Here is a 27,373-nt window from a genome sequence, read left to right on the forward strand (position 1 = left end):
AACCTGAAAGCTCAGATTCTTTGAGCTAATTGACACCACAGGGACACACACAGACGATAAGGCGGAGGTTGTTGGTCAAACCACAGAAAAGGTGGATCGGGGTAAAAACCGAGAAAGAGGAAGATAGAAGAAGAGACGATAGGAAGGAAGAATGGCGTTACGTAGAGGAACCATGCGCGGTTCACCTTGGATCTGTCTAAAGGCAGCGGCCAGCACTGTGGGCCGAGAGGAGACCGAGCGATCCCACTCAGGGCTGAACAAGGGGTGATCATAGTATTCCTCGTCAGAGTGGTAGGGGTCATCCTCGGGCACAGACACAGAGATGGAGGGGGCGAGGAACTTGCACCTCTCCCGAGAATTTTGGAAGCGGCGGAGAGGGCAGACCTCCTTCTCCTCATCCCCTACATCTACAAACAACAGAAGAACGTACTGCAGGGGAAATTTGGACAAACACACTGAGAAACACGCTGGGAGAGCGGGAGGGAGGGGGGAGGGAGAGGCACACACAGAGAGAAACACGCTGGGAGAGAGGGAGGGAGGGCGAGGGAGGGAGAGGCACACACACACAGAGAAACACACTGGGAGAGCGGGAGGGAGGGGGGGAGGGAGGGAGGGAGGGAGAGGCACACACAAAGAGAAACACGCTGGGAGAGAGGGAGGGAGGGCGAGGGAGGGAGAGGCACACACACACAGAGAAACACGCTTGGAGAGAGGGAGGAGGGAGGGAGGGAGAGGCACACACAGAGAAACACACTGGGAGAGCGGGAAGGAGGGGGGAGGGAGGGAGAGGCACACACACACATAGAAACATGCTGGGAGAGAGGGAGGGAGGGAGGGGAAGGCACACACACAGAGAAACACGCTGGGAGAGAGGGAGGGAGGGAGAGGCACACACACAGAAACAGGGAGGGAGGGAGGATAGAGGGATGTAGTGTTGGGGAGGGAGAGAGAGAGAGAGACAGAGAGAGAGAGAGAGAGAGAGAGAGAGAGAGAGAGAGGCACAGAGAGAGAGAGAGAGAGAGAGAGAGAGAGAGAGACAGAAAGAGACAGACAGAGACAGAGAGAGAGAGAGAGAGACAGAAAGAGACAGACAGAGACAGAGACAGAGAGACAGAGAGAGAGGCAACAAGACAAAGACACAAGGACAGTGACCAGCAACTGAAAGTGAGTTTGGAGCCTGCCACTCGAAGAGAAGATGGGCGGACCACACAGTCAGAACAACGTGACAGAGACAGCAATGTAAAGCGATGTAACAATGAAACCCATTGAAAGCTAGTGTTAATGAACCGACTGCTGCAGTGCTGATAGACAGTGTTCCAGCGGAGGGCTGCTAGTGGGCCACTACATGCTTGCTGGGTGTTTGGCAACCGCCCCTAATACAGTAGCACAGTGGTGCCAAGGTGTTCTCTTATAAGGGAGATGGCTATGATTCATTATATAGGAAGACAGGAAGCTATGTTGATAACAAATCAATTCAACTACCAATAACCAGTCTGTCTGAGCATGGCTGGATCCTACCACAAAATCTGTCATAGGTCACATGTCCACTGCAGTCAGAGTAAAGTAGACAAACACAGACAACAGGCCAGGCTCAATCAGAAACAAACCAGGAAGACAAAGAAGCATGGTCCAACAACAAGGAAAAACCAACATAAAGACATGCTTAAACACAGGACAGAAGAGTAAAGACAAAGACACATAAGTGGAAACAAAAGAGGTTAGGAGGGCAAACAGGCTACCAGAGGTATATCTGCAAAGACAGTAGGAGTGGATGATCAAAGTTAGAGGGGAGGAAGGATGCCAGTGGGGAGTGAAGAGGGGAAAGTTCATGCAAAGGTCATGCACTGGCATTCCAAGATGCATGGTCAGGGAAGGGGGGGAGATAAAGGAGTATGGGCTTGTGGATGTAGTGATTGAGGTAAAGAAGTGATGATGGTGAGATGATTTCTAATTCTGTGGGAAAACGAAGATGAGGAGGAGGGAGAAGACTTCTGTTTACTTTCACAGAAAGAGAATGAATGTCTAAGATACACTTCCTGGGTTTCTGTGTAACAACATGATCCAGGTAGGGAGCCTCTGTGATTGGTTCACCCAAAGGTGACACATACTGCATCTTCCAAGGCAGCAGCAATGGGGTTCCAAGGGTCTCAGCACAGTCAAATACAACACATACAGTCTTGATGATAACATATCATTCACTCACATTCTCTCGCTCTCTCTCTCTCCATTTCTATCTCTCTCTCTCTCTCCATTTCTATCTCTCTCCATTTCTATCTCTCTCTCTCTCTCCATTTCTCTCTCTCTCCATTTCTATCTCTCTCCATTTCTCTCTCTCTTTCTCTCTCCATTTCTATCTCTCTCCATTTCTATCTCTCCCTCTCTCTCTCTCTCTCTCTCTCTCTCTCTCTCTCTCTCTCCCCCCCCCCCCCCCCCCCCCTCTGGACCTTACCTTGCTCCAGGGGTCTAAAGCAGTGCTCAGCAGCAGGTGAGGGAGGAGGAGAGGGGGGCAGGTTTGCCGTGTCTTCAACTACAGAAAGACAAACAGATGGGGACAGACAAACATGGAGAGATTATAATTTATTGAATTTATCGGGAGTGAAGTTCAAAAACAGCTAACTAATAGACAACCCTTTGTGTGTCTGTTGAGATAGTAGCTGATTAAGCCTGGAGAGGAGAGGATGAAATGAATTAGTCTTTCTGCTCTCTCTCTCTCTACCTGTCTCTCATGTTAATCCTTTAAAGCTCCTTTGACAGTCTCTGTGAACAGTAGAGATGTGAATTAATACTACAATGGCTGTTTTTCACTGAGTAATGTGTGGAAATGTTATGAAATGTGAGGTATTTTCAAGAAGTTGCATTTATATTATCAACTGTAATAGTGAATTAGCTAATAGTGGTAATACAAATTCATTACTGTAATACAAATAGCCTTACAACAGACAGCCTCTGTTGGCTCTGTTGTAGCCTCTACAGTATATCCCCATTTTGATGTGTATCTGTCAGCTCCACACGCCATAGATGTAGTATGAGGTAGATTTGCTGACAGACAGAGTCCTCACTGCTGGTTAGTATAAACTCAGCAAAAAAAAGAAATGTCCCTTTTTCAGGACCCTGTCTTCCAAAGATAATTCGTAAAAATCAAAATAACTTCACAGATCTTCATTGTAAAAGGTTTAAACAATGTTTCCCATGCTTGTTCAATGAACCATAAACAATTAATGAACATGCACCTGTGGAACGGTCGTTAAGACACTAACAGCTTACAGACGGTAGGCAATTAAGGTCACAGTTAAGAAAACTTAGGACACTAAAGAGGCCTTTCTACAGACTCTGAAAAACACCAAAAGAAAGATGCCCAGGGTCCCTGCTCATCTGCGTGAACGTGCCTTAGGCATGCTGCAAGGAGGCATGAGGACTGCAGATGTGGCCAGGGCAATACATTGCAATGTCCGAACTGTGAGATGCTTAAGACAGCGCTACAGGGAGACAGGACGGACAGCTGATCGTCCTCGCAGTGGCAGACCACGGGTAACAACACCTGCACAGGATCGATTCATCCGAACATCACACCTGCGGGACAGGTACAGGATGGCAACAACAAATGCCTGAGTTAAACCAGGAACGCACAGTCCCTCCATTAGTGCTCGGGCTGTCTGCAATCGGCTGTGAGAGGCTGGACTGAGGACTTGTAGGCCTGGCAGGTCCTCACCAGACATCACCGGCAACAACATTGCCGATGGGCACAAACCCACCGTCGCTGGACCAGACAGACAGGACTAGCAAAAAGTGCTCTTCACTGACGAGTTGCGGTTATGTCTCATCAGGGGTGATGGTCGGATTCGTGTTTATCGTCGAAGGAATGAGCGTTACACCGAGGCCTGCACTCTGGAGCGGGATCGATTTGGAGGTGGAGGGTTTGTCATGGTCTGGGGCAGTGTGTCACAGCATCATCAGACTGAGCTTGTTGTCATTGCAAGCAATCTCAACGCTGTCTGTTACAGGGAAGACATCCTCCTCCCTCATGTGGTACCCTTCCTGCAGGATCATCCTGACATGACCCTCCAGCATGACAATGCCACCAGCCATACTGCTCGTTCTGTGCGTGACTTCCTGCAAGACAGGAATGTCAGTGTTCTGCCATGGCCAGCGAAGAGCCCGGATCTCAATCCCATTCAGCACGTCTGGAACCTGTTGGATCGAAGAATGAGGCCTAGGACCATTCCCCCCAGAAATGTCCGGCAGGTGCCTTGTTGGAAGAGTGGGGTAACATTTCACAGCAAGAACTGGCAAGTCTGGTGCAGTCCATGAGGAGGAGATGCACTATTTAAAGCAGCTGGTGGCCACACCAGATACCGACTGTTACTTTTAATTTTGAACCCCCTTTGTTCAGGGACACATTATTCCATTTCTGTTGGTCACATGTCTATGGAACTTGTTCAGTTTATCTCTCAGTTGTTGAATCTTGTTGTTCATACAAATATTTACACATGTTAAGTTTGCTGAAAATAAACGCAGTTGACAGTGAGAGGATGTTTCTTTTTTTGCTGAGTTTAGATGTGCTGACAGAGAGACGTCCCATCAGGGGATAGAGAGGCTCAGGTGTGTGCACAGACCCTATTTATTACTGGAACAACACACTCACTCATTGCAAAGCAAGCTAGTTACAGAGCCTCCCAAAGACATGACTGACATTTGGAAAAGAGGAAATGCTATCAGCTGATCGTTGATGTTGATGATTGATGTAAATCTTCTCGTTAGCTAGTTAGTTTTTATGATTGTGATTTAACTTCAATGCTCTTAAGTAATGACTGCATAATATAGCCTAATATTCATGATCTTCTAACTCGTGATATATAGCTGTCTGGCTAGCGGCTTGTGTGGGTTTTTTAGTATAGGAAGGTTAGCTAAAATCTATATGATAGGTGAGAATTGTCTGTTAATTGAATGATTAGAATATTCCGCCCTGAAACATATAATTGTATGGAATTGATTAGAATGTATAAAATCGTAATCAATTAATGTGTAGTTCTAGTCAGAATTAGGGTGAAACAATATGTCTTTATGGTATTTTAAACACAGACTGTCTGAGCTTGGTGTCGACCTGACTAGAGATTTGGGAGAGAACGGGGAGTACGTCTCAAGGACAAGGTCACTATCTCTGTCGGCTGGGCAGTGAGACAGACAGTGTGTGCGTAGCAGGACATGTGTGTGCGTCTGTTTGTGTGCATGTGTGTGTGGGTATGTGTGTATGTGAGTCTGGTTGTGTGTGTGTGTGTGTGTGTGTGCGTATGGCTGTGTGAATGTGTGGGCGTGAGAAGTCAGTATAAAATGAATTGTTTTGTATTCTTGACTTTAGAACGTACTCCCCTTTAGAACAAATTATTTGGAAATCAGGAGGTGCTGGAACAAAAAGTGGGCGTGAGAGGGTAGTGACCTGGGGAGCTCTGATGTTCCAGAACACATGAGGAAAAAGAAATACACCTTTATAATAGCACATTGCATGCATAGCCTATCAGCACACCTCCATATAGTGGCATAGAGTCGTGGAGTAGAGGCGCTTGCAAGTTGCACACACAGGGAACATTCTTAGTAGCCTAGTGTCCTGGAAAAAGGTGGCCTTTTATAAATACATTTAATGCAATTCTACATCATTTTCTATGACTGGAGACTTTTTTCATAGGCCTACCTCACAAATGATCGAAAAGACAGGCTACTTTCACACTGACAAACTGAGATCAATAAAAACAACCTAGTCTTGATCCATCAACAGCCTAGGCCTAGGTGAATGGAGACAAACATGTTGTAATATACTGTAAGGAGGAAATGATAGTCCTAACATGTCCATGCCAAAAGCCTATCTCTCTCTTGTTTTAAGGATTGTTGTTCCGTCAACGGGACAGTTGTAAATCATGCAGCGTGTTATGTCAAGATCGCTGATTTTAGAGAAACAACAAATGTCGGTAAATGTCTTATGTCGGCTGAAAGCTTAAATTCTTGTTAATATAACTGCAGTGTCTAATTTACAGTAGCCTTTACCGCGAAAAAAATGCCATGTTTGAGGAGAGCTCTTAACAACAAAAAACTTTTTACACCTCAATAGGTAAGATAAATTCACCTCTGAAGTTGAAATGTGTACTTACATTCTGAAATCTTGCTCTGATTTATCATTCAAAAGATCCCAGAGATAACATGAAGTGTCAGTTTCATTTCCTAAAAAGGTCCCTATAGCATGCACGATCGATTTTGTATTTCCACTCATACAATTTGCAAAGTAAGGAATCTGTGAAAATCTCACCTTAAACGTTGTTTCAACGAGTCAAATCACATTTGTATGTATTCCTCAGAGATCTTAGAAGGTAACAAGACTTCACTATATCATGAGGGGCGTAGTATATCCTATAGGACACCATATTTGGTCAGAGAAAAAAGCCTTCATGGCACGCCAATGACGTGGGCGGTCATCACTTGATCGACTGTATCTTTGTCAATTAAGCACCAATCGGTGCTTAACAAAGCTAGCTATATAGCCAATGAGCTGGGCTTTACGGAAACCATGTATATGACGTCAAATGTAGCTACTAACCTTGTACGACAGCATGCCTTTTAATTTTGGACCAAAATTATAAGAATATTCAGAGTTATGAAAACTGGTTGTTTTGCAAATGTTGAACTTATAATATGGCTACTAATACTTGGAAAGCTGAATCAAAGTCCAAGTATACAGATTTGACGATATTCTTGCAGAAAAATGTAATATGAATGCGAATGTCTCCTTCACGATTTGCCCAAATGTACCTGGGGACTTCACACTAAAAGTATTGTAGTTCACTCATACTTGAAGTTATCCATCTGAAACTTTGCACATACACTTCTGCCATCTTGTGGACGCTATTGGAATTACAACCAGAGTGATGGCTAGAACTGTGACCTTTCTCTTGCATTTCAAAGATGGTGGTATAAAAATACCGGTTGTTTTTTCTTTGTATTTTCTTCTACCAGATCTATTGTGTTATTTTCTCCTACATTCAATTCACATTTACACAAACTTTTAAGTGTTTCCTTTCAAATGGTAACAAGAATATGCATATCCTTGTTTCAGGGCCTGAGCTACAGGCAGTTAGATTCATTACACAGGGGCACCTTGTGCTGTGGACAATAAAAGGCCATACTAAAATGTGAAGTTTTGTCACACAACACAATGTCACAGATGTCTCAAGATTTGAGGGAGTGTGCATTTGGCATGCTGACTGCAGAAAAGTCTTAAGAATTAAATGTACATTTATCTACCATAAGCCGCCTCCAATGCCATTTTAGAGAATTTGGCAGTATGTCCAACTGGCCTCATAACGGCAGACCACGTATAATCACGCCAGCCCAGGACCGCCACATCTGGCTTCTTCACCCTCGGGATCGTTTGAGGCCAGCCACCCGGAGAGCTGATGAAACTGAGGAGTATTTCTGTCTGTAATAAAGCCCTTTTTGGGGAAAAACAAATTCTGATTGGCTGAGCCTGGCTCCCCAGTGGGTGGGCCTGGCTCCCAAGTGGGTGGGCCTATGCCCTCCCAGGCCGTCATGGCTGCACCCCTGCCCAGTCATGTGATATCTATAGACTAGGGCCTAATGAATTTGTTTCAATTGACATATTTCCTCATATGAACTACAACTCATTAATATCTTTGAAATTGTTGCATGTTGCGCTTATATTGATGTTCAGTATAGTTTGTAAAACAATATTCACTCAATAGGCCTCTTTGGAAGTTTATAGGATAATTAGCAGTTGACAGGGTATAAATAGGTTCTCGTTAGGAAAACAGTTAGGGTCAGCTAAATTCTAAAAAATTACTATAACTTTAGCAAATTTATTTTTATATATCAGGGGTGCTGCAGAACCTCCAGCACCCTTCTCAGGGCTATGATTCGATATAAGAAATAACTTATGAAGTGCTGCTGTGCTTCAGCCAACCAGAGCGAATATTGATGATGATGTAAATCAAGCATTAATCAAATGTTATGCTGCTGTGGCAGAACTGTTTATATTTAAACTAGTTATCTCGCTACACAAACTCAACCGGTGACCTCATCAAGACATGCATGTTTGGATACCGGGCGCACGCAATCTCCCAACAGGGCAGACTGGGAAAAAGGCACATCCGGGCGCATGTGAGCGCCGTACAGGGCAGACCAACTGGCGGTAGGGTGATGAACTTGACGTCACAATGACTTTGGGGCAGTCAGTTCAGAAGAACAATGACATAAACTGTATAAAAATGTTTTAAATATATATACCACCACCCAAAAGGGCACTTGGCGAGTGGGAAAGCAAAGGGGCAGGTGCTCAGGCAGACCCTTATCTGTGCACGTGCATGGAGAGGCTACTACATGTTGAGGGTCAATGTTGCTAAGTGGCTGATCTGGGATCTGTTCTGCTTTGCTCTGGGTTTACTCCCCCACCACTACCACCATGTTAGATCTTCTCTGACAGCTGTCCGGTCCAAGCACTGCTCTCTAACCCCTACGCACGCATGCACACACACACGCACGCACGCACGCACGCACACACACACGTACCCACACACGCACGCACGCACGCACGCACGCACACACACACACACACACACACACACACACACACACACACACACACACACCCACCCACCCACCCACCCACCCACCCACCAACAGCACCATTTTAGTCCATTGACATCAGCCTAAAGGTCTTCTATGTCACTTTCAGAATAGCTATGCTCCCTCTGGAGGGGTGGGCCGGGACATGTCCTGTGTGTGTGTGTACCTGACTGCAGTCTTGTCTCCTGTTCTCCCTTCAGTACTGCCACTGCTTCTGCTGTCACCTCTTGCACGATTCGTGCAGAAACTTGCTCTGTGGGACACACACACATAGACACACACACACACACACAGTTAGACACACAGGCACCCACAGAGTCATCAGTGATGTCGAGACCAACTATATCTTGCTAATCATAGCGTGTCAAGGAAATATTTACTTATGGTCAGTACTTATTGATTGATAATTAATTTAATGATTGCTTTCTGTCTATCTAAGGCTGAATGTTTAATATGCAGAGAACCGTGGTGAGAAAAAAAAATCTAAATTGAAATATGAAATAGGCTATCTATACTTGTAGAATTGGCAGCATTCTAACTGCAGGCATCACCATGGAAACACTGGTTCAGACAGGAAGCAGCCAAACCTACTGGCCAATCAGAAATGGCTCTGGGCATGGGCCTGTGATTGGCTGAACTTTGAGTCAACAACAGCGTGGGATGCCCAGGGTTATACTCACTAGGAACCAAATGAAAGCAACGGAAGCATGTTTTTTGTCGCAATATGTTTACTATGGTGTGCACTAATGAACATGACCCAGATACCCTCCACTGGTCACAAACAATTTAATCTAGATGATACCTTTACCCATTAGACATAGGTTTACAGTACAATCCTTAAAATAGCATAAAGAAGATGTCAAGTAGTTGTAAAACTGATGTGGAGTGGACTGAGTTCAGAAGAACATAGGTTTATATGTATGTGTGTGTGTGTGTGAGAGTGTGCTTGTGTGTGTGTGTGTGTATGTAGGGTTTGTGTATATATGTTGTAATGTAAACCTTGGTGAGCCATACATCCATGATTCCTGTGCATATGGACTCCAATATATACTGTAGATCCATACCACATCCTTTATTTTACACTCATGAGTTTTACTGTCATGATTTAGAGTTTTTGAGAATGTCAGTCTCCTAAACCATGTAATTGACATGGCAACAGTGCATTTCAGTGGGATTAGTTAGTTGGCGGTGGAAAGCTTTTGTTATCACGACGTGGAGCTGTTTCAGGACCATTTCCCACCCACCAGACACTCACGCGCACATGCACACACACATGCACAAACACACACACATACATACGTAAGTCTTCCGGGAACACTCACCCACTCAAATGAGCCTGCTTTCTGTGGTTCCATTTTACAGAGAAAATGACTGTCATACACACATGGACAAATACATACCATTTCCAAACCCAACTGTCATTACAGTCAGTTTAATCCATTAATAAACATAAGCTATTTGAGAAAAGGTAAAAACTTGAGCGAGATTGTTTTAATGACTTCAGTAGGAGTTATACCTGCCAAGTTTTTGAAAAATATAACAGCTGAAAATCTGAAAATGCTGAAAATCTAGGAGCATCAATCAACAGCCTACCAGATACTGGTCAACGTTCTCAGATCTCCACCCTGAGATCACATCATGAAACTGTGTTTCAAGTCTTGAATCTCAATCCCTCCCAGCCCAGTGATGTTGTGCCTGATGCATTGATGTAGCTCAAACGAGCTGAACAGGAGAGTCAAAAGATGGACAGGGAGGAGAAGAAAAAGAAGAGATGATTTCACCACAGAGCCACTGAGACAGTATTAACAGATTCCTCCAAATCAAATCAAATTGTATTGGTCGCACATTCTATTGGTCCAGCCTTCGCCTCAGATTGCCTTAGCAGATCAACCACACAGCATGACATATCCAACAAACACAGTCCAGGCTGCGTCTCAAACGGCAACGTATTGTCTATGTTGGACTTCTTTTAACCAGAGCCTTATGGGCCATTTTCAGTGTCGGCATAGAAGCAAAGCAAATTGCCATCGTCAGCGGTTCTATGCCCTTTCTAGTCATTCTCTTACTTTGTCTCTATCCTGATTCCTGACACCATAACGTCATTCTATTCTAGAGCCCATAGCTTGGCGATGATGAACTCCCTCCCTCCAAACAGACAGATATGCGCCCTCCAAACAGACAGACATGCCCTCACCTAGACAGATACCCACTCCCTCCCTCCCTCCCTCCCCACTCCCTCCCTCCCTCCTCACAGAATGGGCAGTGATGTGTCCTGCATCCAGATAAAATTCTGCCTCAAAGGCACACGACGACACATGCTCACACACACCTCCAACACACACACACACACCTCCAACACACATGCACACACACACACAGCATCACCAGGTCGTTGGGTTCATTCCAGTGAAACAGCAGTTTACTAGCTGACAGACACAAACCACACACACACACACACACACACACACACCAATAAACTCATCTACTGTCTACTCTAATTCTAATGATAGCTGTCTTCTTCAGTCTTGTTTCAGCCCTTCCCTACAGAATGATGTTGAGTCAAAAACCATTCACAGTGACAGCCCTTACTTCTCTTACCAAGTTTGTCTCATTGGCCTTAACACATTAATAAAATGTTTTAAAAAACATGAACAAATAAAAATAAGGCACATTAAATGTCAATAAAACCCCAGTATAAAAGAGAAGAAGAGTTCTATTCTAATCCAAAGCCACAACTACAGTCCCCCCAGGCATGCAGACAATGCTGTACTGAGCTACACTACCAGGACAGAAAAAGGTTTTTTTATTACCTGTACTGGTCAGACCAGACTAGACCAGTAGAGCAAAGCGAAAACAGACTCCCCTTGAGTAGAGACCTGAGGCAGCCACAGAGTCAGACACACTGCCAAACGCAGGATTGCACCTCACCGCAGGGTGGAGAGGGGAGAAAGAGAGAGAGAGAGAGAGAGAGAGAGAGAGAGAGAGAGAGAGAGAGAGGAAGGGCAGAGAGAGAGAGAGAGAGAGTGAGAGAGAGAGAGAGAGAGAGAGAGACAGAGAGAGAAATAGAGAGAAACAGAGAGAGAGAGAGGGAGGGCAGAGAGAGAGCGAGAGAGAGAGAGAGACAGCCGGCGAGATACCACCGCCAAAACTCTGTGTGAAGGGAACAGAGCTGTTGCCACAGCAACACACAGCCTAAGTGGTCTGGGCCCGGTCTAATTCTGAGCTTTGGTTGCTCTGTTCCCATCCTCAGTCCCTCCCCTCATCTCCCCTCTCTCTCAATGTCTGAGAGCTCAGCTGCCACACCCATCCCCAACATGATGCTGCCAAAGGTACTGACTGACTAACTGACTGAATAACTGTACCCCTGTACATGGTGAAGCTCAAGAACACCATGACAACTGTGTCCTCCACAACTACCTCAACAGAAAACCATGACAACTGTGTCCTCCACAACTACTTGAAAATAAAACCATGACAACTGTGTCCTCCACAACTACCTCAACAGAAAACCATGACAACTGTGTCCTCCACAACTACCTCAACAGAAAACCATGACAACTGTGTCCTCCACAACCACTTGAAAATAAAACCATGACAACTGTGTCCTCCAAAACCACCCCAACAGACAAGAGTCAAAACAACACAGAGTCAAACATCAGTTAACAACATCCTAAAACCCAATACACAGATAACGTTGGTGGTTACTAACAGTATAGTTAATATTGAAATGACATTACAGTTTGTGTTGAAGTGTTATACAGATGTGAAAGTCTGTAAATGTTCACAGCATACTACATTGGATGACTAGCAATGTGGCAGGTATTCAAACTACACATCTCACTTATCCTGTGGACACTCCTAACAGGAGGCCTCCACCTCTTTACATCTTCAGTTTCATGCTTTAGTTCATTGAAGCCATGGACAAATCTTTGTTGCTCAAGGACATTACACGTCTCTTCTCAACGCAATCACCCTAGTTCAACCCATCAGCTGTTGCAGCATGCAGTACCAACCTAGCGTCCGTCTGCCCAACCTAGCGTCCGTCCCCTCCCCCCCAAATAGGTCCAGCTCTAGGCCCCCGCGTCTGTACAGCCACGCGTCTGTACTCCCATCCTGGCCTCCCTGCCCTGGCCTGACCTCCCTACTCCCTCAGACAGACACAAAACTGAGGTGGATCTTTCTGTATGATATTGGCAGTGGTCCAGGGCCCATATTCACAAAACCTCTCAGGGCAGGAGAGCTGGTATAGGATCAGATTTACCTTTTAGATCGTAATAAATATGATTCCATGGACAGGGAGGACCTGATCTTAGATCAGCACTTGTACTCTGAGAGGCTTTGTGACTATGAGTTCAGGTCCTAACTGACACTATCAAACACAGAGGATTGGCACTGCTCTATGGTTCAAGTCATTTGGGTCATCCCCAAAGCCAACACCTGCTTTGGCCGCCTTTCCTTCCAGTTCTCTGCTGCCAATGACTGGAACGAATTGCAAAAATCGCTGAAGTTGGAGACTGTATTCCATGTGTAACTCTGTGTTGTTGTTTGTGTCACACTGCTTTGCTTTATCTTGGCCAGGTTGCAGTTGTAAATGAGAACTTGTTCTCAACTGGCCTACCTGGTTAAATAAAGGTGAAATATATGTATATCTTTTTTAAAACATAATACATAACACAGCATAATGTCATTGTGTCATGCAGTGTTCTGTAATGGTTGGGTGGAGCTGGATTATGTGTTTGCATAAGTAAAAGGATTCAAATCTCTGTGAAAAAAATGTACATTTACATACATCGTATTCTTTATATGCCGAACACCTTCCTGAAGACCATAGAAGGCACGTGGCATTTAGACAACACATAATAGTACAACGGCTTCAGTGACCTCGCTAAAAGTCAAAGTCTTTGAAAGACAGTTGTAATAATACATTCCATCGCTACAGAGTGTGGGAATTAAATGTCAACAAAATTGTAAATGGACATAGATTAACAGATGCTCTAGACAATGTTTGAAACAGACTAATGGAGCACTGGCCACACTATCCAGGCTAGATACTAATGGAGCTCATCCCACAGGGTACAGTGTACTTGTGGTGATAAAACAGAAGATACTCTTTGGCTGACTTCCTTACTGCTTCTTCTTGACCAATAGTATGGCAAGACTGGTCTTCAACAGTGCATGGTATTCAATCTAACAGGCTAGGTGACTGATGCTGTCTAAATGAATAATAGACATGAAAGGTCTGGTCCTGGCAACATACTACAGTTAAAATAGAGGTACAGGAGGTTAATACGACTCCTGGCAGAGATGTTGAATGGGTTTTGGTTCTGTAAATGGTGGAAAGTGGCGGTAGTAGGTAGTGGTAGGTTCTGTGTGTCAGCAGAAATATAAATGTAAAGGCAGAAAGATTGCAGGGACAATAGACAAAACAATAGAGCTTTGGCAAACTAAATTGTAGAGGAGCCGCTGCCATGGCAACAAGAGGAGGGAACGGAGTGGGGTATAGTCAGTGTGTATGGAGAGGGGTGTGTGTGTGTTTGTGTCTCGCTCTGGGAAAACAGAGATTTTCACCCTTAATTGCCACAGTAATAATGGATAATGAATCTACTAAGGGTGCTTCAATGTTCACTGTTCCTCCCACACAGTGAGAGGTAGGGGCCCGCTTAGTGCCTGCTGGACCCACACACGCACACACACTCAGAAAGACCAACCCCTGTGTGTGCGTGTGTGTGTGTGTATGTGTGTATGTGTGTGTATGTGTGTGTGTGTATTCTAATTGACAGGTACTACTCGACCACATTGTATACACACACACAGTTTTGACAATACTGGTCAATACAGATGAAGTATGTGGGTATAATACAGTAGTTAGAAAAGCTCTCTCCCTGAGTCTCTGATATCAGGTGTCCTTACCAGCCGTAACTGCATGGTCTCCATTGAAGCAGTTCTCTCTGGAGGTGTAGGAGGGGGGTGCTGCTCCATGGGCCGTCCCTGGCTGGCACGCCCTGTATGAGGGGGGGTAGCCGTTAGCCCCGTGGGCTGGGGGGGGGGAGGGGTCCTGTGCCCCTGACGTGTCCCAATGGGGGTGGCTGTCCTCAGGTTGGCGACTGTCTGCCATGATGGGTGTCAGTGGCGGCCAGGGAGGTCTTTCCTTATGGCTGGGAGAAGAAGGAGCTTATTACTTTATTTTCTATTGTCACTGTACAGAGAGATGAATATTTCTGCTTTTTCTCCAACCCCCTTGAGACACACACCCACAGAGGGGTTGGAGCACAGGGTGAGCTGCAGTGTGAGTATATGGTCATGTCATGGCAAATAATAGTGGTGGCATAATGGCTACTAACACTAGAATCGCCACAGCTGTTTTTTAGGTGTTATGGCACAATGGCTATTAACAGTTTGGCAGGGAGAAGAGACTATACAAATGTGTTCCTTAGATGGGGTATGAAAAGACACTGTGATAGCATGGTCATGTCACTGTCTTTATAATAATAGTGGCACATCATGTCTATAAACACTTTGGTAGGGAAACAGAAGGTATTGATGGGGTGGAGGAAAACCAAAGGACATCATTCAAATTCAAAACACTGTTTCGCCTCGGGTCACGAATCACCCCCCACATCTATAGACAGACTGGAGTGCTGGTTTATGGACATCAGATCACAGGGCAGCTCTCTCTCTCTCTCTTTCTCCCTCTCTCTCTCTCTCTCTCCACACTCTCATACTCAGGGCTGTGATTGAGTTACACAGACACTGAAGGTCTCGGCTGCTGCTGCCTGCCTTGGTGTCATCCTGTTCTGACATGAAATAGAGCCCCAGCCCTCTCTGAGAAATCAATAGGACTTTATGGAGCTGCTGTCAACCATAGCACCTCCGTACAACCCAGTGAAATATATATGACCCACATACACACACATGCGGCATGCACACAGACATACACACAAGAAATTGTAATTTGTCAATAGGAGTATAAAGCAGCATGCAATATTGTGAACCAATCACAGGGAGGAAATAGATATGTTCACAGTAAATCTGTTGTAGGGGTCAAAGGACAGAGGATAATGCCCTCCTGCTCATTGAGTGAGTGTGTGTGTGCCCAAGAGTACAGCCAGCTCTCTGAGCTCAGAGCACAGCAGCCTCATCGACACGGTGCCCCACTGAGAGTAAGATCGCCCACGGGCAACAAGGGATAAAAAATCTAATAAACAGCAACAGAGAGGATATCGATTCAGCCAATCACAGGCCAGGAGCTTGGTGGGCAAAGCAAAGCACTAGATAATGGAACCAAAGACCGATGCCTTGTTTCAGTACGGTGCTTACAGCTTACAGTATACAACACAGCCAGCCCCACAGTGCCATTTAGTCCAACCACTGCTATTCCATCGACAGAATAGTAGTGACTGACTCCAGAACAGACCAGCCTGGGTAAGCTTCAAAATGATATATCTGTTGGCGTAAAGATGGCAAAATGGCAGCTCTGCTTCTAGCTCCTAAGCAACTTTGCAGGATTTTGTTTTTTGTTTTTTTGTGTTATTACATACAGCCGGAAATAACCTTTGGATATAGGAGCAGCGGTAACACACCAGCATTAAGACCAGGAATACGACTTTCCCGAATTGGATCCTTTGTTAGTACAGTACTCCCAGGGCAATTTAACTTACTTCAGAGTCTGCTCCAAAACACTGCCGGCGGAGAAGGAGAAGAGATAATCGAAGTGGACTTCTAGTCCGACACAGGAGGCGTGCACACCATCCACCGCTTCTGAGTATATTACTCACTAATGTTCAGTCTCTACATAATAAAATAGCAGAGCTCAGGGCAAGGATCTCCTTCCAGAAATACATCAGTGATTGTAACATATTCTGTTACATGGAAACATGGCTCTCTCGGGATATACTGTCCCCGTCCATACAGCCAGCTGGGTTCTCAGTACAATGCACAGACAGGAATAAAGAAGAAAGAAGGGGATGTATGTTTCATGATTAACTGCTCATGGTGTGATTGTGATAACATACAGAAACTCAAGTGCTTTTGTTCACCTGAACTAGAATACCTCACAATCAAATGCCGACCGTAGTACCTTAAAATAAAATTATCTTTGGTTATAGTCACAGCCGTGCATATTCTCCCTCAAGCCAATACCTCGATGGCCCTCAAAGAACTACACTGGATTTTATGAAAACTGGAAACCACATATCCTGAGGATGGATTTATTGTATCAAAGCAATTTTGAGCAAAACGCTATCGAAGTTCTAACTACACATTGACTGTAGTACTCGCTCTGTAAAAACATTGGACCACTGCTACTCAACTTTGCTAAATGCCTACAAGGCCCTCCCCCGCCATCCCTTCGGCAAATCTGATCAAGACTCCATTTTGCGGCATCTTCCTATAGGCAGAAATTCAAACAGGATGTACCCGTGCTAAGGTCTATTCAACGCTGGTCTGACCAATCGGAATCCATGCTTTAAGATTGTTTTGATCACACGGACTGGGAAATGTTCCATGTAGCCTCTGAGAATAACATTGAAGAAAACACGGATGTGGTGACTGAGTTCATTAAGAAGTGTATAGGATATGTTGTACCCACTGTGACTATTAAAATCTACCCAAACCAGAAACCGTGGATAAATGTCAGCATTCACACAAAACTGAAAGCACGAACCACCGCATTTAACCATGGCAAGATGACGGAGAATATGGCTGAATACAAACAGTGTAGTTATTCCCGTCGTAAGGCAATCAAACTGGCAAAACGTCAGTACATAGACAGAGTGGAGTTGCAATTCAACAGCTCAGATATGAGACGGAAGTGGCAGGATCTACAGACAATCACAGATTACAAAGGGAAAACCAGCCACGTTGCGGACACCGAAGTCTTGCTTCCGGACAAGCTAAACAACTTCTTCGCCCTCTTTGAGAAAAACCCAGTGCCACCGATGTGGCCCGCTACCAAGGACTGTGGGCTCTCCTTCTCCTTGGATGACCTGATTAATATATGTAAGCGTGTTAACCCTCACAAGGCTGCCGACCCAGACAGCATCCCTAGCCGTGTCCTCAGAGCATGTGCAGACCAGCTGGCTGGAGTGTTTACAAATATATTCAATCTCTCGATACCCAGTCTGCTGTCCCCACCCCTCAAGATGTCCAACATTGTTCCTGTACCCAAGAAAGCAAAGGTAACTGAACTAAATTACTATCACCCCTTAGCACTCACTTCTGTCATCATGAAGTGCTTTGAGAGGTTAGTTAAGGATCATATCACCTCTACCTTACCTGACACCCTAGACCCACATCAATTTGCTTACTGCCCCAATAGATCTACAAACAATCCAATCGACATCTCACTGCACACTGCCCTATCCCTTCTGGAAAAGAGGAGTACCTATGAAAGAATGCTGTTAATTGACTACAGCTCAGCATTCAACACCATAGCACCATCCAAGCTCATCATTAAGCTTGGGGCCCTGGGTCTGAACCCTGCCCTGTGCAACTGGCTCTTGGACTTCCTGACAGGCCGCCCCCAGGTGGTGAAGGTATGAAACAACACCGCCACTTATCCTCACCACAGGGGTGTGTGCTCAGCCCCCTCCTGTACTCCCTGTTCAACAGTGACTGGGTGGCCACGCACGCCTCCAACTTAATCATCAAGTTTGCAGAAGACATAACAGTAGTAGGCCTGATTACCAACAATGACGAGACAGCCTACAGGGAGCAGGTGAGGGCCCTGGGAGAGTGGTGCCAGGAAAATTACGTCTCACTGATTGTCAACAAAACATTCAGTGAGACGTTAAAACCCTCACAAACCTTTACATATGTACAATTGAGAGCATCCTGTCGGGCTGTATCACCACCTGGTACGGCAACTGCACCACCCACAACCGCAGGGTTCACAAGAGGGTGGTGCGGTCTGCCCAACGCATCACCGGGGGCAAACTACCTGCCCTCCAGGACACCTACAGCACCCGGTCACAGAGAAGCCAAAAAGATCATCAAGAACATCAACCACCCGAGCCACGGCCTGTTCACCCCACTATCATCCAGAAAGCGAGGTCAGTACAGGTGCATCAAAGCCAGGACCAAGAGACTGAAAAACAGCTTCTATCTCTAGGCCATCAGACTGTTAAATAGCCATCACTAACTGGTTTCCACCCGGTTACGCAACCCTGCACCTTAGAGGCTGCTGCCCTATATACATAGACTTGGAATCAATGGCCACTTTAATAATGGAACAGTAGTTAGTCACTTTAATAAGGTTTACATACTGCTTTACTCATCTCGTATGTATATACTGTATTCTATTCTATTGTATTTTAGTCAATGCCACTCCGACATTGCTCAATCTAATATTTATATATTTATTTTACTTTTAGATTTGTGTGTATTGTTGTGAATTGTTAGATACTACTGCACTATTGGTTAGGAACACAAGCATTTCGCTCCACCCGCAATAACATCTGCTAAATACTGTATGTGTATGTGACCAATAAAATGTGATTTGATGAACAGACATACACAAGTCTCTGAGCATTATGTTAAAACATCGCCTTGATTTCATTTTATATTGATATTTTAGTTATTTAGCATGCGCTCTTATCCAGAGCAACTTACCATCGTGAGTACATACAGTTTCCTACTTTTCATACTGGTCCCCCGTGAGAATCGAACCCACAACCCTATAAGGTTCTATCTAAAAAATATATTATTCTAGGTTCCGAAAAGTTCCGAACCTGCATTGGTTTGAATTGTGTAAGCAAATTTTTATCTTGTATTATTTAAAAAATTAACAACATGAATTACGGTATTTGCAGACCACGCCCCCAAATATTCAAATGAGCACCCTTCTCTACATTATGAAGTAGCTGGGCTTGGTGTGGGCTAGTCTGTGCTGGGATTGGTGGGGACTAGCCAATTTTGGGCTTGGTGTGGGCTAGCCTGTGTTGGGCTTGGTGTGAGCTGGACTGTGTTGGGCTTGGTGTAGGCTGGCCCATCATGGGCTTGTTGTGGGCTAGCCTGTGCTGGGCTTGGTGTAGGCTAGGCCGTGTTGGGCTTGGTGTGGGCTGGTGTTGGCTAGCCTGTGCTGGGCTGGTGTAGGCTTGTTGTGGGCTAGCCGGTGTCGGGCAGATGTGGGCTTGGTCTGGGTTAGCCCGCGTTTGGCTGGTGTGGGCTTGGTCTGGGTTAGCCCGTGTTTGGCTGGTGTGGGCTTGGTCTGGGTTAGCCCGCGTTTGGCTGGTGTGGGCTTGGTCTGTATTAGCCCGTTTTTGGCTGGTGTGGGCTTGGTCTGGGTTAGCACGTGTTTGGCTGGTGTGGGCTTGGTCTGGGTTAGCACGTGTTTGGCTGGTGTGGACGTGGTCTGGGTTAGCACGTGTTTGGCTGGTGTGGGCTTGGTGTGAAACAGCCCCTGTTCACCTTGCCCACCAAAGAACCACATGGGTCCAATGGGGTAATGTTTGCTGGGATGACACACACACATACTATCCGCAGTAATGGAGGCCACAGCCATATTATGGCTAGGAAAAGCCCTACTCTACACCCTCACCAGACACCAGACAGTATCTTCCAACCAAAGACATGGGCCTGTATTCACAAAATGTCCCAGAGTAGGAGTGCTGTTCTAGGATTAGTTTAGTATTTTAAAGCACTCGTACTCTGAGATGCTTTGTTAATATGGGCCGGCCCATCTCTTTATGACCGTGGTGGGAAGATGCGGTCAAAGACTATACTGCAAGATTAAAACTCTGCTTAGGGTGTTGTTGTATCGGACTGATTTCAGGCCCTTTATCAAACTCTCACAAATGCAGCATTGGGTGTGTCTGATCACATCTTCCCTAGCTGGATATAAAGACATTGGGTGTGTCCCAATTAGTGCACATACCAACATGTATAAAAGGCCATGGGGCTTTGGTCAAAAGTGCACAATATAGGGAATAGTGACGCAGACATGGTCACTCGCATGTATCCTACCAGGGTTTTAAATCTCTCCTTGTTTATGACTAGAACTACATGAACCTCGACAAAGAAGACCCTCCGTCATCATTCAACCCTTCATCCCAGCACTTTTGTTAGACAGACCGTAAAGCAGACTCTCTCTCTTCTTTTTGCACGGGTCTGGCCGTAGAAATGTGTTCCTCAAAGGAGGTGTGTAGCGGTAGAGTGCTTGTAGTAAAAGCAGAAATTAACAACTGGGGTTTTTCTCACAGGTAGAGCCTGAGGAGACGCTGGTGGACGGTGGGGGTGATAAGGGACATCATTAATTGACCTAGTGGATGTTTAAAGAACTAGACATCCCAACACAAAACAGTTTACATGGGTGAAGGTCTAGGGTGAGTGCAGCCCGACCTGATCGGTTTTACATGTCCAGGAATCACAGCAATAGGCTGTTGGGTGCTGTGGCATAAACTGGCTGTCCTCAGCCCCCCAGACCTGCAACGCAAGCTGGTGGACTGAGTGAGGGCGGCAGTGTTGTATTTCCATCCACGAAGGAGAACAGGGCCTGGTGGAACTGGAGAGCAGGGTGGCTGCATTCTGCCTAAAGGTGGCGCAGAGACTGCTGTACCATACTGATGTCGGCTGGAGGGATGAGGGAGAGCTGGCGGATTAGGGTTGGACCGGCAGCTGTTCCTCCTGACGCTGGAGAGGCTGAGTACAGCAGGTCTCTCTGATTTTTACTCTGCAGTGCTGAAGGCCTGGCAGCTGCTAAGGCCCATACGGGAAGGGGATGGGGAGCCTGGGCTGTGGGTGTGGGAGGAGCCTATCTTCCACAACCCAGCCATATAAAATGATAATAAAAGTGTGGAGATGTTTCAGGAGATATGGTGTGTCGGGGGGCCGTCTGTACAGATGGGGAAGATGGGTTGGATATAAGGTTGTAGAAATGGTGAGGCTTTGGTTATTGTTATGTTTGGTGTTGTTTTGTATCGTGTAGTAGAAGGCAAGGTGAGTATGCAGCTCAAGGGATATTTGTTTTTTAAAGGGGAGTGGGGGGGTTGAGGTTTTAATTAAATGAAATGAAGATGTATCATTAAAGAAATACAAAAAGTATAAAGTCTCTCTCTCTGTCTGCCTGGTCTGCTGCGAAGGTCACTTTGAGCTGTGCCGGTGGCAGACTTCCAGAAATACCCAGACAGGGACGTGGGATAAGGACGGAAGGCTTGGGGTTCAGATTCCTGGAGCCCCACAGGGCTGATTAAAGAGCATGTGGTGTTGGTGGCCCATGAGGGGAGTGTTGCTGAGTCCATCTGGCTGAAACAGCATCCTCTAGTGGACTGATCCTTCTCTACAACACTGGGGTAGAGGGAATGCATATGTAGCAATACTGAGCACTGTTGTAGGGTGGAGGCCAGGGTGTTCCCTCTATCCAGTCCCACAGAGATAAGATGATACGATTTTCAGAGCCTGGATGGCAAGAAGGACATCTGGTGGAAAGAGGGGGATCGGGTGTCTGAAGCAGTATGTAGATTCCACATCGGACACGGCTACCCATCCTCACCCTTGTCATGCCTCTCCACCCATTTTTTACCCACCTCTCTTTCTGTCTGGATAATAGAAACTGGGTTGTTCAGTCTACCTCCCTAGAGTACGCCTGCTGCCAGCCAGTACTGTTATAAAGGGAGCTGTGCTAAATATGACAACCACTGGAACTCAATGTGCTTTTAGGTGAGGAGAGAGAGGAAGAGCAGATATAGACACCGAAATAGAGAGGGTGCTTCAATCTTATATATACAGTGGGTATTTGATACACTGCCTATTTTGCAGGTTTTCCTACTTACAAAGCATGTAGGAGGTCTGAGGTCTGTAATTTACAGGTCAAAAGTATCTACAGGTCAAAAGTAGTACACTATAGGGTGCCATTTGGGAATTGCCAGGCTGGTAACAACATTTTACATTTGATAATTTAGTTATTTAGCAGATGCTCTTATCCAGAGCAACTTACAGGAGCAATTAGGGTTAAGTGCGTTTCTTAAAACTTCTTCAGGATCGGTGTCCCATTCCACGGGAAGGTTGAGCTAACATAGGCTAATGCGATTAGCATGAGGTTGTAACTAACAAGAACATTTCCCAGGGCATTGACATATCTGATTTTGGCAGAAAGCTTAAATTCTTGTAAATCTAACTGCACTGTCAAATTTACAGAGAAATAATGCCATGCTATTGTTTGAGGAGAGTGCACAGTTTTGAACATGAAAAGTTATTAATAAACAAATTAAACACATTTGGGCAGTCTTGACACAACAGTTTGAACAGAAATACAATGGTTCATTGGATCAGTCTAAAACTTTGCTCATATACTGCTGCCATCTAGTGGCCAAAATCTCAATTGCAGCTGGGCTAGAATAATTAATTATGGCCTTTCTCTTGCATTTCAAAGATGGTACAAAATAATACAAAATAACTGTTGTTTTTTTCTTTGTATTACCGTTGACCAGATCTATTGTGTTATATTCTCCGACATTCCTTAAACATTTCCACAAACTTCAAAGTGTTTCCTTTCAAATGGTACCAAGAATATGCATACCCTTGCTTCAGGGCCTGAGTTACAGGCAGTTAGATTTGGGTATGTCATTTTAGGCTAAAATTAAGAGGTTACAGTACATCAACAGATTTTTCACCTGGTCTGCACAGGGATTCAAACCAGAGACTTTTTGGGTACTGGCCCAACACTCTTAAGCGCTAGGCTACTTGCCTCCAACAATTGCACCGACTGACCAGGGAAGGGGTGGAAATTAACATGGGGTGATCGTCGTTTTAGAGCTAAGCTCAGTCACATATACTATAGAGAGTGATAATAATGGCGTCTTTTTGTTGGCACTAAGTCCGCCATGGTTCGTTGAACAAAGCCTATGAGAAAATGAATGGAACTTTTGTAGGGTTTTTGGATAAACGCCGAAAATAAGGTCTGTGGTAAACACAGGCTTAGTAGATCTTACTAGTTTTGTTCCAGGACGTTTTGCGAATTTTGAAGCATTTATTGTAATATAAAAACCACAACGCATATACAGACTTCCTAATTCATAAAGGTGATGTTAACTGACTGATATTATATCACTGAACAAACCGTATAACATCTCAAAAGCCTGTGTTAATCTCAGACCTTATTTTCAGAGTTTATTCCAAAACCCTATTCTTTCCCCATTCATGCCTCCCTACCTGCCACAGGAGGTTGGTGGCACCTTAATTGGGGAGGATGGGCTTGTGGTAATGACTGGAGAGGAATCCGTGGAATGGTTTCAAATCCATTTATTTTAAATGTTTATTTAACTAGGCTTAATTTAACTAAGTCAGCTAAGAATAATGACAGCCGACACCAGCCAATCCCTGACGATGCTGGGCCAATTGTGCTCCGCCCAATGGGACTCCCAATCACGGCTGATTGTGATACAGCCTGGATTTGAACCAGGGTGTTTGTACCTCTAGCACTGAGATGCAATGCCTTAGACCGCTGTGCCATTCGGGAACAAGATGTTTGATGCCATTCCATTTTCTACGTTCCAGCCATTATTATGAGCCGTTCTCTCCTCAGCAGCCTCCTGTGCTCCCTCCCTGCATCCCTCTCTGCCTGCCTGCCTGCCTCTCTGCCTGCCTGTCTCCCTCCCTCTCTGCATCCCTCTCTGTCTGCCTGCCCTCCCTCTCTCCCTGCCTTTCTGTCTCCCTTTCTGCCTGCCTCCCTCTCTGCATCCCCGCCTCTCTGCCTGCCTCTCTCTCTGCATCCCTCTCTCCCTACCTCCCTCTCAGTGCGATTCAGTGCGTGTTTCAGTGGGTGTCTCAGTGTGTCTCAGCGTGTGTCTCAGTGTGTGTGTTTCTCAGTGTGTGTGTGTCTCTCTGTGTGTCTCAGTGTGTCTCAGCCTGTGTGAGTCACCAGGCTGCTGCATTGCAGGGTTATCCACTCACAGCTGGCTCAATGCATGAGACAGGGAGCCCAGAGAAGGAACATAGGGGGGCATAGGGTGCTCAGATCCTCTATGTGGATACTACAATAGGATGGTGGGCAGTGAGGGCATAGTGAGGTAAGGCTGCCAGTAAGACAACTGATTCATTCATTGATTTCACCTTCTTCACACACATAGAAGTAAACAAATTGTTGATGCAAATCGACGCAAAGATACCCATAGTAAATAAAGGGAACAGCTCCCTATAAAATGAATGGCTTTGACTGTTTTTTTAACCTGTTGTCCTTTTTTCTAGTAGCAGTTAGAAGCAGCATCACAGACTAGAGAGGGCCTGTCTGTCTGTCTGCCTGTCGATCTGTAGCATCACAATAGTAGGTATGGAGGGACCTCCCTGCCTGTATACTCCTGCAGGAGAGGCCCTGGTATCAGCATCTCATTTCCCCTGTCTCAAACTTGGAGGGCCCCGCACAGTAAAAGAGGGCCACAGAAACTTATTGTCCCTTTGTCACCACTGTAGAATTCCTGTCATAATAGCCCCCCCCCCCCTCTCTCTCTCTCTCTCTCTCTCTCTCTCTCTCTCTCTCTCTCTCTCTCTCTCTCTCTCTCTCTCTCTCTCTCTCTCTCTCTCTCTCTCTCTCTCTCTCTCTCTCTCTCTCTCTCTCTCTCTCTCTCTCTCTCTCTCTCTCTCTCTCTCTCTCTCTCTCTCTCTCTCTCTCTCTCTCTCTCTCTCTCTCTCTCTCTCTCTCTCTCTCATCCTTCCCCCTCTCACTCTTTCTCTTTCTCTACACTCTACCCCCTCCCTGCATTCCTGACTCCCTCCGACCACTCCTCCCTGCCTCCGTACTCTCACTCTCTCTCTCTCTCTCTCTCTCTCTCTCTTGCTCACATAACCAGAGGGATCAAACACTCTCTCTCTGACTGTGCAGAAAAATAACAACAATGCTTTCTAATACTCAACCGGTGGAGCAATGGTTCATTTTGAACCTTTACTAGCATCACTAGCAGAGAGGCTGCTGTCTACATACAGACTTGAAATCATTGGCCACCTTATTATTTAATAATGCCACTTTAATATCTATTGCATCTTAGCCTATGCCGCTCTGACATTGCTCATCCACATATTTATATATTCTTAATTCCATTCCCTTACTTAGATTTGTGTGAATTGGGTATATGTTGTGGAATTGTTAGATATGGCTGCACTGTCAGAACTAGAAGCACAAGCATTTAGCTCCACCCACAACAACATCTACTAAACACGTGTCATAGTCATAGGCAGCTGGTTTGCTCGGTCAGAGAGAAAGAGAAGCGGGGCCTTCAAAGTTACGACTGTGAGGGGTAGAGATCGAGGTGGAGTATGGCTGCCCTATGTCACCCTGCTACAGTCTGCTCGGTGTGGGAAAGTGGGAGTTGAGGGGAACTGCTCTGAGGCCTCTCCGCAGACATTAGTATAGCTGGATGGGAACCCGTCAGAGACGGTTTTCCTGGCCATCACAGTTATTAAAAAAATAAAAAAATAAACATGTTATTTAACTTGGCAAGTCGGTTAAGAACAAACTTATTTTACAATGACAGCCTACCCCGGCCTAACCCGGCCGACGCTGAGCCAATTGTGCGCCGTCCTATGGGACTCCCAATCACGGCCGGTTGTGATACGGCCCGGGATCAAACCAGGGTCTGTGGTGACGCCTCTAGCACTGAGTGCCTTAGATCGCTGTGCCACTCGGAGGCCAAAAGAGAGTACAGCCCAAGCATACACATACACAGACACATGAAGGCTCTGCCCTAAATGATGTGCTCTCTGACACCTGGAGTTGCATGGAAAATGGACCAGGAACACAAGGAACGCACAAAGGACAATGTCGAAGGACTAGCCAGCCCTTCCCCTTCTGGGGGGCCAAAAGGTATCTCTCTATTCCAGTATACAGAGAACTGACTATTGAATATGTGATAGAATAATACTATAGTATCCATCCACCCTGCTTCCTCAACACTGGTTCCCCACAAGGGTGCGTTCTCAGCCCTCTCCTGTACTCCCTGTTCACCCACGACTGCGAGACCATGCACGCCTCCAACTCAATCATCAAGTTTGCAGACGAAACTACAGTGGTAGGCTTGATTACCAACAATGACGCAACAGCTTCCAGGGAGGAGGTGAGGGCCCTCGGAGTGTGGTGTCAGGAAAATAACCTCACACTCAATGTCAACAAAATAAAGGAGATGATCGTGGACTTCAGGAAACAGCAGAGGGAGCAGCCCCCTATCTAAATTGACGGGACAGTAGTGGAGAGGGTGGAAAGTTTTAAGTTCCTCGGCGTACACATCACAGACAAACTGAAATGGTCCACCCACACAGACAGCGTCGTGAAGAAGGCACAGCAGCGCCTCTTCAACCTCAGGAGGCTGATGAAATTCAGCTTGTCACGCAAAAACACTCACAAACTTTTACAGATGAACAATCGAGAGCATCCTGTCGGGCTGTATCACCGCCTGGTACGACAACTGCTCCGCCCATAACCGGAAGGCTCTCCAGAGGGTAGTGAGGTCTGCACAACGCATCACCGGGTGCAGGCTACCAGCCTTCCAGGACACCTACACCACCCGATGTCACAGGAAGGCCAAAAAGATCATCAAGGACAACAACCACCCGAGCCACTGCCTGTTCACCCCGCTATCATCCAGAAGGCGAGGTCAGTACAGGTGCATGAAAGCGGGGACCGAGAGACTGAAAAACAGCTTCTATCTCAAGGCCATCAGACTGTTAAACAGTCATCACTAACATTGAGTGCCAACATACTGACTCAACTATAGCCACTTTAGTAATGGAAAAATGTATGTAATTAATTTATCACTAGCCACTTTAT

General features: G+C 45.7%; 1 protein-coding gene across 1 annotated transcript in view; it reads right to left on the minus strand.

The window, feature by feature from the left end:
• map2 (microtubule-associated protein 2) overlaps positions 1-27,373 on the minus strand; it is a 123,303-nt gene that overhangs the window by 37,351 nt on the left and 58,579 nt on the right. The window contains 4 exon segments of the mRNA XM_031797558.1: positions 186-407; positions 2,450-2,527; positions 8,792-8,878; positions 14,536-14,780. Of these exon segments, the coding sequence (XP_031653418.1) occupies positions 186-407; positions 2,450-2,527; positions 8,792-8,878; positions 14,536-14,740 (592 nt within the window). The 5' untranslated portion in view covers positions 14,741-14,780.

Source organism: Oncorhynchus kisutch, linkage group LG2 (genome assembly GCF_002021735.2).
Source record: "Oncorhynchus kisutch isolate 150728-3 linkage group LG2, Okis_V2, whole genome shotgun sequence".
In the NCBI taxonomy this organism is placed as follows: domain Eukaryota; kingdom Metazoa; phylum Chordata; class Actinopteri; order Salmoniformes; family Salmonidae; genus Oncorhynchus; species Oncorhynchus kisutch.